This window comes from Bos mutus, chromosome 8 (assembly GCF_027580195.1).
Source record: "Bos mutus isolate GX-2022 chromosome 8, NWIPB_WYAK_1.1, whole genome shotgun sequence".
NCBI lineage: Eukaryota > Metazoa > Chordata > Mammalia > Artiodactyla > Bovidae > Bos > Bos mutus.
The window spans coordinates 89495120-89514676 of record NC_091624.1 but is presented as its reverse complement, the minus strand read 5'-3'; the positions used below and the strand labels follow the sequence as shown (position 1 = coordinate 89514676).

Sequence of the window (19557 nt, the reverse complement as noted above, 5' to 3'; positions counted from 1 at the left end):
CCCGATTTTTTTGGTGGTGGGAGGGGGGGTGGATTTGTTAAAACAGATAATAAAAACCAGTACCACAGGGTTGTTAGTATCTCTTATATCATTCCATATTTATATTTTGAAATAACTTTATCTCTTCTGATCACTAACAACAGAATTAAGACTATCAAAATAATTTGTACGTTAACTGCAGATAAGCATAGCATATCAGGGTTTTTACCCCAAGGTCAAAAATGGCCTCTCAGTAGGTGGAAGTCCATGAATGCCCAGAAAGTACAGCCGCCCCTCCTTATCCACAGGAAATGCATTACAAGACCCCCTGTGGCTGCTATGCAGGTTTTTCCTACAACAGGTGGATACGCTGGATAAAGAGTGATTCCTGGTCCAAGCAGATGGAGCAGGATGGCACAGAAATGAAAACTTATGAATTCTTTCTAGATTTTCCATTTAATATTTTTGGACCACAGCTGACTATGGGTAACTGAAATCTCCAATGAGAGTGGACTACTACTCTACATGCATTTTTCTAAGGCTGGTCTCCAAATCTCTGATTAGATTTTCAACAGAAGTTCAAACATCAAAAGGAGTTATGAACCACTACACAGAGTGGTTCACAATTCGACACACTTCAGATCAGCTGGTAGGAGTATAAAACCTTCACCATGGGGCTACAACACCAACCACTTTCTCTTAAAAGTCTGGAAGAAATTAAGTGTTTCTCCAGCAATGACCACAGATTAACAACAAGGTTGCCTGAAACCAACCCTGTGTGACCATCTAAAACTAAAGTTTAGTTTCACTGGTTTCAGCAAAGCCACTTCTGTTTCAAGTGTGGCACAGACCTTAGGGTGGGCTTCATTTTCATGCTCTGAATAATTCCTTCCTTCTCGACTGTGGATGGACCTGAGATGCTTCTAACCAATAGAACACAGACACACAGGAGCTGGAAGTCACTCCCATGATCAGGCCCCTCCTTCCAGCATGCACCAGAGACCTCTCATTGGCTTTGCAGAAGCAAGTTACTGTCTCCTGAAATGGCCATGGGGAGGGCCACAGTGCAGGGAACATGGACAGCCTCTAGGAGTGACAGCCTCAGTCCTTCAACCCCGAGGAACTTAGTTCTGCCGATTACTATGTGAGCTTGAGCATGGACCCAGAGCTCCGGATAAAAACAAGCACTTAAATATACCCATGTGACCTTGTGTGACCCTGAAGAAGACACAGATGAGCTGTGGCCACACTCTGGTTACTTGGAAACTGTGGGATAATGTATGCTGTTTTAGGCTGCTAAATCTGTGGTCATTTGTTATGCAGCAATAGAAAGCTAATATATGCAGTCTCACTAATTTCTAACCGTGAAAAATGACTTGTTCCTTTCTTTACGGAAGCGCATGAGCCTTGTCCAGGGAACAAGGGTATAGACACCATAGAGAACTCAACTTCAGGGACCTGAAACCCTCTCCCAAAGATCCAGAACTATTATTAAACAAAGGGTCACGAATAAAACAGTTTTTCTTGATCTTGATAAAAGACAAAAAAGAACAGAAGAAAACATTGCTTCTTGCTGCTAGAACTGAAAGCAGAGCTTCAAGTTTAGTCAAATCATCACATCAGTTATTAGATTCTTCTAAGCATTTTCCCAACCTAAGTGTGTATGGGCAAGATCTTTAATCTTCTAAGTCAGTAAAACCTACCCCCAAACCATAAGCAATAAAGAGGACTCAGATGTTATGGCTCCACCAACACATTAAAAACTCATACCTGCACCAATACTCTTTTCAGAATTTAAGTTAAACTGTCCTTTAGTAGTAACATTCAAAAGATTGAAATACCTTACCTTGCAAGGAGGACGCAATCAACATTCTTTATCTTCCCCAAAACTAAGGCATCAGAAGGCTGCACATAATGAAAAAACGGTTACAAGTCAGTGATTTGAAAATACATAGAGCAACCAAAAAAAGCTGCCCTTTCAATTGCTCACCTACAGGATTCATAGAAACTTGAGATCTGAAGATATATTTTAAAGACATAAAAGAGTCTAGATTTGATGGTTCAACTTAATCACTCAGTACTTACTGAGCCCTCTCTACTAGCACAGAGACATGTAAGACTTAGAAGGGTGCGTGGGTAGGTACCCTTTAGTAAGATCTATTTGTAGCAAGCACCCCTGGGGACTCTGATGCCAGACTGATCATACACAGATGTGTCAAGGGTTTTTGGCAGATTCAAGAACAGGTGTGTGAGAGTGAAATGCAAAAGGAGTAGGAGGCCACTCTCAGGCAATTTATGAGCTCAGCACTGGGAGCATTCACTGTGTTAACTAGGTTTCAGATAAAGGTCTGAGAACCTAGGAGGTGAAGAAAACATGTCAGCGAGTTGACAGCAGGACTTGGGAGGATGAGAGATCAAATCTAAGGACCTGGCAGAAAAGAGGGATTTGGGTTGGGACTGCCGGGTGCAGGGATCTTTGCAGGAGGATCAGAGGAACCACAGGTTTGGAAGTACCCTCATGGAATTAGGAGAAGACAGACACCCTCCCCCTGGCTGGATGACGCATGGTCTGGGAAAACTAAACAGCCTCCTTTTAATAGACAAGGAGGAATGTTTTACTTCCAATTCTGTTCCGCAGTTGTGTTCTCAGTCCCCCCCAAAATCTCCCCTTGAGCCAGGGTTTACTAAGAAAAGACCATTTGATATTTCCTCCCATTTGTTAAAGACTGTGGCATGACCAACAGGCCCCAAATTAGAAGCTGATTTGAATGCATTGATCTAGAGGGTACAGTTCCTGTGTTTGAAATGAGCATCTGGCTTCTAGGGATATAATTAAGAAATTTTTTGTACGTATTTAAAAGCTATGTTCTTGGTAGTCAAGTACAAGGCATCCTTAGGGACACCGTCTCAGTTGGCAGAACTCCTGGCCCCTCTGTGCCTGGGGCAGGCAGCCCTGTGCTGCCAAGACAAAAGCAATTAAAATTTTTTTTTGTAACTTAAAAAAATCAAGCTAGCAAGGAAAAAGAAAAAAGCTAGTATGTCTCCATAAATGGATACCTTGCCAAATGGAGTATCCACATATTTTTCGGTTCTTCCTTCTAAGATTTCTGGATCATCCAGGCCTGTTCCACCAATTATTCCAATCTAAAAGAGACAATAAAAAGATACCACATTTGATCATTTTTCAGTAGAAACAAATTCATCATTTTAAGCAAATTCATTTATCCATACTTATATGCTCTTCTCCATTCCTGCTAAGCCCTAAATTATTTTTAAAAATCTGAGCATTACTGAAAAGCAGTCATTTATTCAACAAGTATTCGAAAGCCTTCTGTATTTGAGAAATAACCAAAGCATGAGTCAGCTTTTTGGACTAAATCACATTTTTACTGACTATCTGAATAACAAATTAGCATAGAAAAGTACTTTAGTTTAAGTTATAAAACCAAACATAAAGATAAATAAATATGGTTGGAGAAAGTACTTTCTAACCAATTTTATTATCTTTATTGAATAAGTAATGGAATAAATGTTCAAAAGACAACTAGGATAGAAAATAGTTGGTATTTCCATTTGGTAAGGATTTCTCATTACCCCACTTGTAAAGAAATGAGAGATTTTCTTTCCTATGCCACTAAAATCAGAGCTGTAAGGGATCACAGAGGAATACAGAAATTTAAATTTAGCCTCATGTATATTTATGAAATTCAACTATCATTCATACATATGTAAATAAAAGTAATTCGAAGGCCATAGTCCTAAATTAATTTTAAGTGTTATATTACATTTTCCAGAGATTAACTTTATTGTGCTTATCCTCAGGGATTAATTTGAATTAAAAAAACCTGACATTACCCTCTAGAGTTAATCTAATTTGATGATTAAGACACATGAACAAAAACAATTACAAAGATAACTGATTAACTGTAAACTAAAAATTAAATAGCTAAAATCATTAGCAAGCCTTCCCTGGGCTGATACTTCCTAAAGGAAAAATATTAAATTGTCAGCAATAAGCTACAGAGATGACTCATGACTAGAAACCTAATGAAAAGTCACCTGAGCATTTTTTTTTCAATGAATAGCTTTAAATCTATTGTCACCTGAGTAAAATTTCTATTCAACGAAAGAAAGTAGCTCCTTGAGAAAAAAATTTTCCAAGTTAAGAATTAACTGAATATCTAAATAATTTTCAGATAGGGTTACACAAGTTGAATTATACTAATATGTGGGAAAGCATTTACCCTACTAGTTCTAGTCCCTAGAAAAAGACATCAGCACGGTAAGAAAAAGCACAATTGAGTAAGATTTTTACAAAGAACTTTAAAATTTTTACAAAATCAGGTTATATGACAGCACTTTGAAAGCATTCCCAATCAGGTGGCTAAACCAGTTTTTGAGGTTGCTGCCACCTTGTGGCACATTGTTGAAACCACAACAGGTTAAATACTGTATAGCAATTCAACATTTTCTGCTTTGTTAATCATAGGTGAAGACTAACCAGTACAGTATTGCAGCTTTCAAATCAATGGAAGTGTTCATTCACTTAAGTCAGTGGGTTTAAGTCATTCTAGTTCAGTAGAAAATTTTAAAATCACACTGTTTTATGAAATCCTAATCCTTCCTCCAGTTGGCATCTCCATTTTATCATTTTATGTACTGCCAAAGCATTGCAGATCATAGCTGGGATGGGTAGGGGATGTAATGAACTGTTCAGCCCATGTCATCACCTAGACCGCCAAATTCAGTTGATGACTCTGAAATCACTCTCAGCCTACTTTTGGGGATTCTACTACGGATGCAAACTTTGGGTGCTTTTTTTTTTTTTGTTTCTTTTTAATTTTTAAAAAAATACTACCACTTTGACTTGACTGTTTCCTCGGGTCAAGACATCTCCCATTCTGGATTTAACAGTGGACTCACTCGTACATACAAAACAAACCTAACTTGGCTGTGAAACCACTCTCTGTTTAGGCAAGCTAGCCCAGGACCACAGCAGTGAATAAGAAATGCCAGTTGGGGTCTTGCTCAAGTTCAGTGCCCTGGAGCTCACCCTCAGCTGCCCTAAGCTTCAGCCCATACCACTCTGGCTGCATAGTGACCATGCACTAGGTAGCTATTAACTCAGCCCCAGTGGGCAAGATTTAGTTGCTGTTCGATTGCAAAGCTGTGTCCAAATATTTGCAACACCATGAACTACAGCATACCAGGCTCCTCTGTCCTCCACTGTCTCCTGGAATTTGCTCAAATTCATGCCCATTGACTTGATGATGCCATCCAACCGTCTCATCCTCTGCCACCCCTTTCTCCTCCTGCCCTCAATCTTTCCCAGCATCAAGGTGTTTTCCAACAAGTTGGCTCTTTGCATCAGATGGCCAAAGTATTGGAGCGTCAGCATCAGTCCTTCCAGTGAATATTTAGTGTTGATTTCCTTTAGGATTGACTGGTTTGATATCCTTTCAGTCTAAGGGACTTTCAAGTCTTCTCCAGCATAATTTGAAAGCATCAATTCTTCGAAGCTTAGTCTTTTATGGACTGTCATATCTGTACATGACTACTGGAAAAGCTATAGCTTTGACTATAGAGACCTTTGTTGGCAAAGTGATATCTTTGCTTTTTAATACACTGTCTAGGTTGGTCGTAGCTTTCCTTCCAAGGAGCAAACATCTTTTAATTTCATTTATTTAGTATTGGATGTGAAAACAAGAGCTGTTACAACTCAGAAAGGCCAGGATATGGTCTTTAGTACTAGAATTATCCGCAGGAGAGCCTGTCCAGTCAAAATGGCTTCAGTGGTTTATGAAAACCCATTATCTTATAAGGGATACAGAACAAGTGTAGCAACTGAGCCAAACCAGGGAACTGAATCACTCACCTTTTTCTTGCTGCCTATGGAGGCCAGCAGTGAAAAGATGTGGCAAAGTCGCCACCTGTTGGTTCCACGGTAAAGTACAACTAAGGGATGAAACTCCTAAGCACCAGTGGCATAATTCTATCATTCCCAGTTCAGTTCAGTTCAGTCATGTCCTGTCCAACTATTTGCGACCCCATGGACTGCAGCATGCCAGGCTTCCCTGTCCGTCACCAACTCCCGGAGCTTACTCAAACTCATGTTCATCAAGTCACTGATGCCATCCAACCATCTCATCCTCTGTCGTCCCCTTCTCCTGCCTTCAACTTTTTCCAACATCAGGGTCTTTTCAAATGAGTTGGTTCTTCACACCAGGTGGCCAAAGTGTTGGAGTGTCAGCTTAAGCATTAGTCCTTCCAATGAATACTCAGAACTGATTTCCTTTAGTATTGACTGGTTGGATATCCTTGCAGTCCAAAGGACTCTTAAGAGTCTTCTCCAATACCACAGTTCAAAAGCATCAATTTTTCCACATTCAGTATTCTTTATAGTCCAACTCTCACATCCAAACATGACTACTAAAAAAACCATGGCTTTGACTAGATGGACCTTTGTTGGTAAATGTCTCTTCTTTTTAATATGCTGTCTAGGTTGGTCATAACTTTCCTTCCAAGGAGTATGTGTCTTTTAATTTCATGGCTGCAGTCACCATCTGCAGTGATTTTGGAGCCCAAAAAATTAAAGTCTGCCACTGTTTCCCCATCTATTTACCATGAAGTGATGGGACCAGATACCATGATTTTGTTTTCTGAATGTTGAGCTTTAAGCCAACTTTTTCACTCTCCTCTTTCACTTTCATCAAGAGGCTCTTTAGTTCTTCTTCACTTTCTGCCATAAGGGTGGTGTCATCTGCATATCTGAGGTTATTGATATTTCTCCCGGCAGTCTTGATCCCAGCTTGTGCTTCATCCAGCCCGGCATTTCTCATGATGTACTCTGCTTATAAGTTAAATAAGCAGGGTGATGATATACAACCTTGACATAATCCCTTCCCGATTTGGAACCAGTCTGTTGTTTCACGTCCAGTTCTAACTGTTGCTTCTTGACCTGCATACAGATTTCTTAGGAGGAAGGTCAGGTGATCTGGTATTCCTGTCTCTTTCAGAATTTTCCAGTTTGTTGTGATCCACACAGTCAAAGACTTTGGCATAGTCAATAAAGCAGAAATAGATGTTTTTCTGGAACTCTCTTGCTTTTTCAAAGACACAGGGGATGTTGGCAATCTGATCTCTGGTTCCTCTGCCTTTTCTAAATCCAACTTGAACATCTGGAAGTTCATAGTTCACATACTGCTGAAGCCTGGCTTGGAGAATTTTTAATATTACTTTGCTAGCATGTGAGATGAGTGCAATTGTGCAGTAGTTTGAGCATTCTTTGGCATTGCCTTTGTTTGGGATTGGAATGAAAACTGACTTTTTCCTGTCCTGTGGCCACTGCTGAGTTTTCCAAATTTGCTAGCATATTGAGTGCAGCACTTTCACAGCATCATCTTTGAGGATTTGAAATAGCTCAACTGGAATTCCATCACCTCCACTAGCTTTGTTCGCAGTGATGCTTCCTAAGGCCTACTTGACTTCACATTCCAGGATGTCTGGCTCTAGGTGAGTGATCACACCATCATGGTTATCTGGGTCATGAAGATCTTTTTCTATAGTTCTTCTGTGTATTCTTGCCACCTCTTAATCTCTTCTGTTAGGTCCATACCATTTCTGTCCTTTATTGTGCTCATCTTTGCATGAAATGTTCCCTTAGTTATCTCTCATTTTCTTGAAGAGATCTCTATCTTTCCCACTCTATTGTTTTTCTCTACTTATTTGCACTGATCCCTGAGGAAGGCTTTCTTATCTCTCCTTGGTATTCTTCAGAACTCTGCATTCAAATGGGTGTATCCTTCCTTTTCTTCTTTGCCTTTCGCTTCTTTTCTCAGCTATTTGTAAGGCCTTGTCAGACAACCATTTTGCCTTTTTGCATTTCTTTTTTTTGTGGATGGTCTTGATCACTGCCTCCTGTATAATGTCACAAACCTCCATCCATAGTTCTTCAGGCACATCTGTCTATCAGATCTAATCCCCTGAATCTATTTGTCACTTCCCTATAATCCCTATAATCATAAGGGATTTGATTTAGGTCATACCTGCATAGTCTAGTAATTTTCCCTACTTTCTTCAATTTCAGTCTGAATTTGCAATAAGGAGTTCATGATCTGAGCCACAGTCAGCTCCTGGTCTTGTGTTTTGCTGACTGTATAGAGCTTCTCCATCTTTGGCTGCAAAGAATATAATCAACCTGATTTCAGTATTGACAATCTGGTGATGTCCATGTGTAGAGTCTTCTCTTGTGTTGTTGGAAGAGGGTGTTTGTCATTCCCCTCCAGTCTCTAAATTCAAATGGTCAACACAGTATCTGCCTTGATAAAGGAGCTGTGTCTTCTCATTTACACATCATAGGCACTGTGCCAAGTGCTTCAGTGGCCTTACTTCATTTACTTTCCACGGTCATCCTGTAAAATAGGCTCTATAGTGTTAATACCCATTTTACCAAAGAGCAAACAGAAACACAAAAATTAAGAAATTTTTTTCAAAGAGCAAAGCTGGGATAGGAACCCAGGTTTTCATACTCAACCACTATGATGTATTACCTCCCAATATACCCTGGAATCCATAATAACACCCTACCCTATTAGAACCAATGCAACGAACACGAACTTGAGCAAACTCTGGGAGATGCTAAGGGCCAGGGAGGCCTGGTGTACTGCAGTCCATGGGGTCGCAAAGAGTTGGACATGACTGCGACTGAACAACAACAACAATTAGAAACCTGTCTTCATGTTAGGAAGAAACTGATGCTCGGTTCAAGTTCTGGACTACAGTCACAGAAGCATGGAAATGCAACTCTGGGCGCCTGAGTGAACCACCTCAGAACGGAGGGGGCAGTCCATCCATGACCTCATGCATATTTATCAGGTCTTCAAGGTATGGCATGCATCCAAGCAACCCTAGAATGCTCAGGAGAAGCGTTCAAGGTCTGAGATGGAATTTCTGTGCCAGTTCTGCCCAGCCAGGATTTCTTCACTACACAAGATAAAGTTTGGAAATAAGAATCCCCTGGTCATTTAAGGCCACTGCTAGATTTTAACATTAAGTTGATTCTGCCCACATTTTTTTTTCCCACTTGCAGTCCAAGTCAGACTCTTCAAAAACAAGAGAGGGCTTCACTTCTTCTGAGACTGTGAAAGCATTCTATCTAAATGCTGGCTTAGCTGGCAAGAATGGTTATTTCCAATGATGCCAGAAGGGTTCATGCTAACCCCTACTCTGTGTGCAACTCTACTGGCAACTGATTTCACATACCTCACTTGCTTTCAACAACCACTCACCATCACTTTGAAGCCTGGAAATATTACATGGAGGAAGCTAGAACTCCATGAAGGCACTCTCAAAAATACCATAACCCTAAGCAGGTGAGACTAGCCCCTGCCAGGGAGATGGGCTGCCTCTGAGTTCGTCAAGCCCATGATGAGGAAAGAGCCAAAGCTCCAGCTGGCAGCAACCCCTGCTCTGAGCACTGCAGTCCTTCAGCTTTGGTCACCACTGACAGGTCTGAAAGTACAGCAGACAAAAGTCCTCCTCTTAATGGGCTGACCTCGCTGTGAGGCCTTCTAGCCAGAGTCTTGCAAAATCTTGGAAGGTCAGCTGTATGGGGAGTGTGGCCAAATGTCTCAGTCTGGGAGCGTGGCCAAATGTCTCAGTCTGGGAGCCTGTCCAGAACATGCAATATGGTCCATGGTGAGAGCCAGCTGCTCCATCTCTGACAAGAGGCCCTTCTCTGTAAGCCACCCTAGTAGGTGATGGTTATGGATGCCATTGTGTTTTACAGATCCACATGTTGAAGTTCTAACTCCTAACCCCTCAGAATTTGACTATTTAAAAAATTTCTGAAGTACAGTTATGCTACAATATTTGTTTCAGGTGTATAGCATTGTTGCTGTCCAGTCGCTAAGTCATGCCTGACTCTTTGCCACCTCACGGACTCCAGCACTCCAGGCTTTCCTGTCCTTCACTATTGCCTGAAGTTTACTCAGATTCATGTCCATCGAGTTGGTGAAGCTATCTAACCATCTCTTCTTCTGCTGCCTCCCTCTCCTTTTGTGTTCAGGCTTTTCTAGCATCAGGGTCTTTCCCAATGAGTTGGCTGTTCACATCAGGTGACCAAAGTGTTGGAGTTCCAGCTAAGTGATTCAGTTTTTGTAATGATACGCGGGCGGCTGCGACAGCGCACAAGTGTGGCTGAGAGGAGCTACCCCACGTCCGAGATCAGGGGCAGAAGCCGGGAGGACCCCATGCCCAAGGGGTGGCAGCCAAGAGGAGCTACCCCACGTCCAAGGTCAGGGGCGGCGGCTGAGAGTGCCAGGCTGCGACGGCACAGGAATGGCCAAAAGGAGCTACCCCACGTCCAAGCTCAGGGGTGGTGGCTGAGAGTGCCAGGCTGCGACAGCCCCGGAGCAGCCGAGAGGAACTACCTCCGGCCTGAGGCCAGGGGTGGCGGCCGGGAGGAGCAACGCCACATCCTAGGAGCGGTGGCTGCGCGGGTGCAGGAGTACCTAGAGGAGCTATTCCACATTCAAGGTCAGGAGGGGTGGCCGTGAGGAGCTACCCCTCGTCCAAGGTAAGGAGCAGCAGCTGTGCTTTGCTGGAGCAGCCATGAAGAGATACCCCACGTCCAACGTGAGAGAAACCCAAGTAAGACGGTAGGTGTTGCAAGAGGGCATCAGAGGGCAGAAACACTGAAACCATAATAGACAGAATAGACAGAAAACTAGTCAATCTAATCACACTAGGACCACAGCCTTGTCTAACTCAATGAAACTAAGCCATGCCCTATGGGGCCACCCAAGACTGGTGGGTCATGGTGGAGAGATCTGACAGAATGTGGTCCACTGGAGAAGGGAATGGCAAACCACTTCAGTATTCTTGCCTTGAGAACCCTATGAACAGTATGAAAAGGCAAAATGATAGGATACTAAAAAAGGAACTGCCCAGGTCGGTAGGTGCCCAGTATGCTACTGGAAATCAGTGGAGAAATAACTCCAGAAAGAATGAAGGGATGGAGCCAAAGCAAAAAGAATACCCAGCTGTGGATGTGACTGGTGACAGAAGCAAGGTCTGATGCTGTAAAGGGCAATATTGCATAGGAACCTGGAATGTTAGGTCCATGAAGCAAGGCAAATTGGAAGTGGTCATCCAGGAGATGGCAAGAATGAATGTCAACATTCTAGGAATCAGTGAACTAAAATGGACTGGAATGGGTGAAATTAACTCAGATGACCATTATATCTACTACTGCGGGCAGGAATCCCTCAGAAGAAATGGAGTAGCCACATGGTCAACAAAAGAGTCCGAAATGCAGTACTTTGATGCAATCTCAAAAACAACAGAATGATCTGTTTGTTTCCAAGGCAAACCATTCAATATCACGGTTATCCAAGTCTATGCCCCGACCAGTAACGCTAAAGAAGCTGAAGTTGAATGGTTCTATGAAGACCTATAAGACTTTTTAGAACTAACACCCCAAAAATATGTCCTTTTCATTATAGGGGACTGGAATGCAAAAGTAGGAAGTCAAGAAACACCTGGAGTAACAGGCAAATTTGGCCTTGAAATACGGAATGAAGCAGGGCAAAGACTAATAGAGTTTTGCCAAGAGAATGCACTTGTCATAGCAAACACCCTCTTCCAACAACACAAGAGAAGACTCTACACATGGACATCACCAGATGGTCAACACCAAAATAAGACTGATTATATTCTTTGCAACCAAAGATGGAAAAGCTCTATACAGTCAGCAAAAACAAGACCGGGAGCTGACTGTGGCTCAGATCATGAACTCCTTATTGCCAAATTCAGACTTAAATTGAAGAAAGTAGGGAAAACCACTAGACCATTCAGGTATGACCTAAATCAAATCCCTTATGATTATACAGTGGAAGTGAGAAATAGATTTAAGGGACTAGATCTGATAGACAGAGTGCCTGATAAACTATGGACAGAGGTTGGTCACATTGTACAGGAGACAGGGATCAAGACCATCCCCATGGAAAAGAAATGCAAAAAAGCAAAATGGCTGTCTGGGGAGGCCTTACAAATAGCTGGGCAAAGAAGAGAAGCAAAAAGCAAAGGAAAAAAGGAAAGATATACCCATCTGAATGCAGAGTTCCAAAGAATAGCAAGGAGAGATAAGAAAGCCTTCCTCAGCGATCAATGCAAAGAAATAGAGGAAAACAACAGAATGGGAAAGACTAGAGATCTCTTCAAGAAAATTAGAGATACCAAGGGAATATTTCATGCAAAGATGGGCTCGATAAAGGACAAAAATCGTATGGACCTAACAGAAGCAGAAGAGATTAAGAAGAGGTGGCAAGAATACACAGAAGAACTGTACAAAAAAGATCTTCACGACTCAGATAATCACGATGGTGTGATCACTCACCTAGAGCCAGACATCCTGGAATGTAAAGTCAAGTGGGCCTTAGGAAGCATCACTGCAAACAAAGGTAGTGGAGGTGATGGAATTCCAGTTGAGCTATTTCAAATCCTCAAAGATGATGCTGTGAAAGTGCTGCACTCAATATGCCAGCAAATTTGGAAAACTCAGCAGTGGCCACAGGACTGGAAAAGGGTCAGTTTTCATTCCAATCCCAAAGAAAGGCAATCCCAAAGAATGCTCAAACTACCACTCAATTGCACTCATCTCACACACTAGTAAAGTAATGCTCAAAATTCTCCAAGAGAGGCTTCAGCAGTACGTGAACCACGAACTTCCAGATGTTCAAGCTGGTTTTAGAAAAGGCAGAGGAACCAGAGATCAAATTGCCAACATCCGCTGGATCATCATAAAAGCAAGAGAGTTCCAGAAAAACACCTATTTCTGCTTTATTGACTATGCCAAAGCCTTTGACTGTGTGGATCACAATAAACTGTGGGAAATTCTGAAAGAGATGGGAATACCAGACCACCTGACCTGCCTCTTGAGAAACCTATACGCAGGTCAGGAAGCAACAGTTAGAACTGGACATGGAACAACAGACTGGTTCCAAATAGGAAAAGGAGTACGTCAAGGCTGTATATTGTCACCCTGCTTATTTAACTTATATGCAGAGTACATCATGAGAAACACTGGGCTGGAAGAAGCACAAGCTGGAATCAAGATTGCTGGGAGAAATATCAATAACCTCAGATACGCAGATGACACCACCCTTATGGCAGAAAGTGAAGAGGAACTAAAAGGCCTCTTGATGAAAGTGAAAGAGGAGAGTGAAAAAGTTGGCTTAAAGCTCAACATTCAGAAAACGAAGATCATGGCATCTGGTCCCATCACTTCATGGGAAATACATGGGGAAACAGTGGAAACAGTGTCAGACTTTATTTTTCTGGGCTCCAAAATCACTGCAGATGGTGATTGCAGCCATGAAATTAAAAGACACTTACTCCTTGGAAGGAAAGTTATGACCAACCTAGATAGCATGTTCAAAAGCAGAGACATTACTTTGTCAACAAAAGTCTGTCTAGTCAAGGCTATGGTTTTTCCAGTGGTCATGTATGGATGTGAGAGTTGGATTGTGAAGAAAGCTGAGCGCTGAAGAATTGATGCTTTTGAACTGTGGTGTTGGAGAAGACTCTTGAGAGTCCCTTAGACTGCAAGGAGATCCAACCAGTCCATTCTGAAGGAGATCAGCCCTGGGATTTCTTTGGAAGGAATGATGCTGAAGCTGAAACTCCAGTACCTTGGCCACCTCATGCGAAGAGTTGACTCATTGGAAAAGTCTCTGATGCTGGGAGGGATTGGGGGCAGGAGGAGAAGGGACAACAGAGGATGAGATGGCTGGATGGCATCACTGACTCAATGGACATGAGTCTGAGTGAACTCGGGAGTTGGTGATGGACAGGGAGGCCTGGCATGCTGCAATTCATGGGGTTGCAAAAAGTCAGACACGACTGAGCGACTGAACTGAACTGAATGATACTCTATTCAAAGTTCTTACAAAATATTGGCTCTATTTTCCTGTGTTGTATATCCTTGTTGGTTTTTAATTTTATACATAGTAGTCTGTATCCCTTAATTCTATACTCCTATCTTACCCCACCCTCTTCCTTCTCCCCACTGGTAATCACTAGCTTGTTCTCTGAGTCTGTTTTTTTTTTTGTTATAGACATTTGTTCATAGATTCCACATACAAGTGATAAAGAGTATTTGTCTTTGAGTTATTTCACTAAGCCTAATACTTTCTAGGTCCATGAACACTGTTGCAAATGGCAGAATTTCATTCTTTTTGTAATGGCTAATATTCTATTGTGCACACACACACACACACACACACACACACACCATTTCTTTATCCATTCATCTGCTGATGAGTACTTAGGTTGCTCCCATCAACATGATATTTGTAGACCCTTCATTTATTTATTTTTGGCTGTGTGAGTCTTCATTGTTGCATGTGGGCTTTTCTCTAGTTGCGGTGAGCAGGGGCTACTACTTTTCACTGTGGCCCGTGGGCTTTACTGCAGTAGCTTCTCTTGTTGGGGAGCATGGGCTCTAGGCGTGAAGACTCAGAAGTCGTGGCTCTCGAGCTCTAGAGTGCAGGCTCAGCAGCTGTGGTGCAGGTGCTTAGTTGCTGCACATGTGGAATCTTCCCAAACCAGGGATCAAACCCATGTCCCCTACACTGGTAGGCATGTTCTTAACCACTGGCCCACCAGGGAAGTCCTGTCGACTTTTTGATGGTAGCCATTTTGACAGGTATGAAGTGATCTCATTGTGGTTTTGATTTGTATTTCTTTGATGATTAGTGACATTGAGCAGAATTTGACTATTTTTGGAGAATGGTCTTTGAACAAGTAACATTAACTGAGGTCTTGGGGTGGGGGCGCTAATCCAAAATAACTGCAGGGTCAGAGCATCATGGTTTTAATTTAACCCAGTTCTCCTTGCAAAGTCAAGGTATTATTCTAATGGGTCAAAGTGTTAGTCACTCAGTCCTGTCCAACTCTTTGTGACACCATGGACTATAGTCTGCCATGCTCCTCTGTCCATGGAATTTTCCAGGCAAGGATGCTGGAGTGGGTTGCCAGTCCCTTCTCCAGGGGATCTTTCTAACCCAGAGATCAAAAAAAAATGCAATCTGCATTGCAGGCAGATTCTTAGCCACCAGGTAAGCCCAGCCTCTCCTTAATCTGTACAACTGTGAGAATCAAATGAAATAATGCATGTATATCTGTCACTGTTCCTATACACCTTCTCACCTCCAGCAAAAGTAAAATAAAAAAAGCTTTCCTTAATGCAACAACAACAAGCCCCTTATCTCTGTCTTTCTCTGCTACTCAGAACACAACCCTGGCTGTGTCGTCTCCTCACCAGGTGGTCTGTGCCTCAGGGGTGCCCAACCAAGTGCGGAGGCTCTCCTGGGAGGTGCCTGGGAACCCACAGGGATATTTCTGGCCGTCACCATGACTGGGGGGAGTGCTACCAGCATTTTGTGGGGAGAAGGGACCCAGGATGTGTTTGTTTTATGTCCAACAGTGCTCATGACAGTTCTACTAAGGGAGGAACCGTCCTGTCCTTGGGTCTCTAGGCAAAAAACAAAGGCTCGTTGTCATCTGGTTTCCAGTTGGGGTCTGTGGGTTGTCTACCAGTTTTTAAGGTCACTCAAGGACTTTTCAGTGTAAGGTCTACACTCAGCCAGCAAAAAGGAGAGTTTCAAAGGCCTGTTCTCCACAATCTACACTCCATAACTTGCCCATCATCCCCCTTACTACCATTTAGTTTACAGCCCACTACCCGACTATGATGGGACCACATCCCCTCCTTGTCATAGCAGTCATGTAAACACGATAGATTTTTAATCTCTCAGAGTAAAAGCTGGGCAGCTACCTAAGGGAGCCATGGCCCATTAAAGGAGCCCCTCAGAATGGTAAAGACTGGTTCAAACCTTCTACATGGTTAAGCATGCCACCCGCCCATGCCTGGTGCTGTAGGATATGGTATCTCTGAGGTCCTCTCAGACAATGGCTGCTATTAATTCTGTGGGAGAGTGTCCAGAAGGCACTTAGGAGGCTGCTTGCGTATGGACACACTTTATAACCCCTCTTCTTTAAAGCTGCATGACCTTTCTCAACACAGTAAAACAGGGCACAGGGACCACACGTGTCAAGAGTTCAGAAATGGCTCACAGCATCTAACTGGTGGAATATCTACACCAGTTCAATCACTGTCTAGGTCCAACTGTGTAATTCTGGACTCTTCAGGTGACCTTTCTGGGCCTCTGAAAAAAGAGGTATGTGTGGTTATTGGTCTTAAGAAACACTCTAGCTCTACATTTTATGAGCTGGGGCTAGGATATGGTTTTCATTAGCTTATTTTGCTCAGGACATTAGCATCTCATGTTCTTTATATAGGATGTTGCCTCAACAGTCTGGCAGAAATGGTGTAGGAATGAAGGAATTGCAACAGCAAAGTTTTCACCTGTTCTGACTCCAAAGAGAAATCAGCAGGCAGGCCCAGCACTATTTGTACCTATTAATTTTATATTCAGCAGCTGGTCAAGAACAAATATATATCATTCAATATTTATATCAGAGTTTTAATCACAGTGCCCATTCTTCACTTAAATACACTGCACTGATTTTACAAGGAAACTGCGTGGTAGGGAGAATGCCAAACGAGGTTAAAGTGATACTGTTTTAAATATCACCCCTCTCTATCTTTAACATCACTTTAAGTGTATTCCTGTAAGAGAAAGGCAATAGTTTCTTGCTTGCCCACTGAAAGCTGCAACCTAATTTAATTTTTGGAAAAAAGACAATCAAAATTAATCTCAACCCTCTCACTTGAAAGCGCTACCACTGAATAAGTTTCAGCCATGTGCTAAAAGACAATACAATTCTAATGTCCCAGCAAACCCTACAGTAAGGTTCCCATTTTACTGAAATGAAGAAGAGCTTCATAAAAATTCTGCTTTGTTCTCGATGCCTGATAAGGAAGAGGCAGTCTACAAATACTTGTTTAATGCAAAATTCTTTTCAAAATGGAAAAAGGAATTTAGTATCTTAAGTGTGACTGCAACTCTGTCCACCCCACCCCCTTTTCATCTAGTGTCTCTGATAGCTGCAAGGGCTACTAAGGTAGTCACTCTGGCTGAGTACACACTGACCACTGATTTGCTTTCTCCAGGGGAACTGAAAACTGATTCCACAAAACATGGAATCATGGACCTTCCTATCTCATCAGCCAAGAATGTCTAAAGCCAGACAAGTTAACTGACCTCTTAACTGGTTAGGCCTGAAAGCAATGTTAACTTTGATCATTAATTTACTTCTGTGGACTGTAATTCTACATTCTCCCCCCACCCCCGGCAACCGGGACCAACAGGAAGAAGTGCTTAAAAGCCCCTGGGAAACTCGTTGCAAACCTCGAAACTAGGGCCTTCCTCTGGTCAAAGCTCCCACAGCACAATGATCCCTTATATGGAGACTCCTGAGGACCGAGGGCACAAGGAAACTGATCTCCACCTTTCAAGGTTCCCCACAAAGCAGTTTGGGCTTCCCTGGTGGCTCAATGGTGTAAGAATTCGCTGCCAAGGGGGAGTCGGGGGTTTTATCCCTGGGTCGGGAAGATCCCATGGAGAAGGAAATGGCAACCCACTCCAGTATTCTTGCCTGGGAAATCCCACGGATAGAAGAGCCTGGTGGGCTATGGTGGTCCATGCGGTCCCAAAGAGTCCCACACGACTTAGCGACTAAACAACAGCAAAGCAGGTTAAAGCCAGAGGCCTCCAAACAGGAACGGCCCAGTACTGCTATACTCCATTTCCGTGTTGTAAAAACTCTCAAGAGTCCCCAAAGCGGAGAAGGCCTACGTTTATAACACAAAAAGCCGGAAGCTTGCAAAAGAGCAAGTATGCAGTTTTCTCACGTGGGCCGCGGGCAGAGGGCCAAGTCAGAGCGGAAGCGTTTAAGTCGGGCAGGGCTCAGGGCTCGAGGAGACCCTCAGGGGTTGTAGGTGCCCACCCACGTGGTACACGCAGCCCCAGCCTGACCCATCTGCTCAGAAAGGTACTTGCAGTACCGATTCGCGGCCCCTCTCCGAAGGGCGTGCCTTCGCCCTGCGTGAGCAGCTGAGACCAAAGGCAGGGCAATGGCAATGGTTTCCTGTCCCTCGCTCGCCGCTCCGGGCTAAAGAGCCGCAGACCCTCCCCGCCGCGGCGGGGGCGCCCCGGCTAGGCGCACGGCCCAGAGGCGCTGTCCCTCCGGACGGGAGAGACAGCGTACAGGTCAGGGAGGATCGCAGCAGCCAGGACGACTAATCTCACCTTCACGGCAGCGGGAGTGGCACCTGAGGACATGTCTGGCGAGGAAGGAGCGGAGGCCACGCTCTGAATGCAGGCGGGGAACAGAGCAGCTGCGCGGGTGCTGGCGCGCGGCGCGGGACTGAGCAGGGAGGTCCCGGGGTCGACGGTGGCTCCTCCTCTTCCTCCCGGGGACAGCTGGATTGGCTGCTGGCGTGGGCTCTCCCCCGCCTCTCCTCTCAATTCCAAATGCCCGCCTCCCGCCTCTTTTGCGACCTTTTCGGTTCTCTGTTGATTTCTCCGCACCCCGCCTTACCCTGAGGTGTAGCTAACGGGTTCATGATAGTGATAATAATGGGGACCGTTGATTGACAGCTTATGCTGTTCCAGACTTTGTACTTTGCACTCTCATCGGCTCCGTTAACTTTCACAAGAACCCGACAAGGAAGAGCAGCGCTTCTGGCGCCGTCTCGTATCCATGGCAAGCTCGGCCTCATCTGTAGAGCCAGGCCCATCTTGTTCCAAAAGTTCTCGGGGTCGGGGGAGGGAGAATCGTGGCGATGAGGGGACAGACTCTTCGCTGAGGCTGCCTCCAGCTGCGAATGCGGGGCGGGGTGCGGTTGACTCGTCTCATCCCCGCGACTCAACTGGGGGTTTGCTCCTTTCTGTTAAGTCGTTGGAGACAGAGCAGAGGTGGGGTTGGCTGGCCCAAGACTCTGGGATGACAGAAAAAACAGTAACGTGCTGTTGGATAATGATAACCTTTCTGACCTACAAACTCAGGCTATGGGGCAGGTTTTCCAGGGGATAAAACATTCCTTAACTTCCAGCCTGGGTCCACAGGGCCAGGGCCAACTTCAACCCTAACTACCCCAATCAAAGTCCAATTCAACTAGATTCAGAATCCGGATTTCTGTCTTCATCACTCAACACTAGTTGGGCATCCCCTACCCCCACCCGCCCTTTCACTTTGCACCAGCCCTTCATTGGGATAATCCAATTTAAACTCTCTGGATGGATTGAATTCTCTTCAACAAAATGCTGGGTGACAGTGATATTCTGATAGACAGAAATGTTGCAAAGATTTTACTCTGGGGGTGTGAGAATGGCTGTGGAGGGGTGAACTTCCTTTTTTCCCTACAGCAGTAAAACACTGAAACCCCACACAAGTATAATTTCATTCAGACATCACTGGGTGCTTCCCATATCCTGTTTACTTAAAACAGTAAAAATTTTCACTCATTATTTGCTCAAGATTTAAATTTTCTTGCAGTGTAAAGTTTTCTTCTGTTTCTTTTACATTATAAAATGAAATGGCAAAGTGAAA

The 19557-nt window shown here is 43.7% G+C and overlaps 1 protein-coding gene across 1 annotated transcript in view; it reads right to left on the bottom strand.

Annotated features, from left to right (window-relative positions):
- MTAP (methylthioadenosine phosphorylase) overlaps positions 1 to 18414 on the bottom strand; it is a 46730-nt gene extending 28316 nt beyond the window's left edge. The window contains exons 1-3 of the mRNA XM_005887856.3: positions 18255 to 18414; positions 3037 to 3123; positions 1826 to 1884 (exon numbers count right to left, since the gene is read on the bottom strand). Of these exons, the coding sequence (XP_005887918.1) occupies positions 1826 to 1884; positions 3037 to 3123; positions 18255 to 18287 (179 nt within the window). The 5' untranslated portion in view covers positions 18288 to 18414. The remainder of the gene's footprint in view (positions 1 to 1825; positions 1885 to 3036; positions 3124 to 18254) is intronic.
- Positions 18415 to 19557: the final 1143 nt, after the last annotated feature.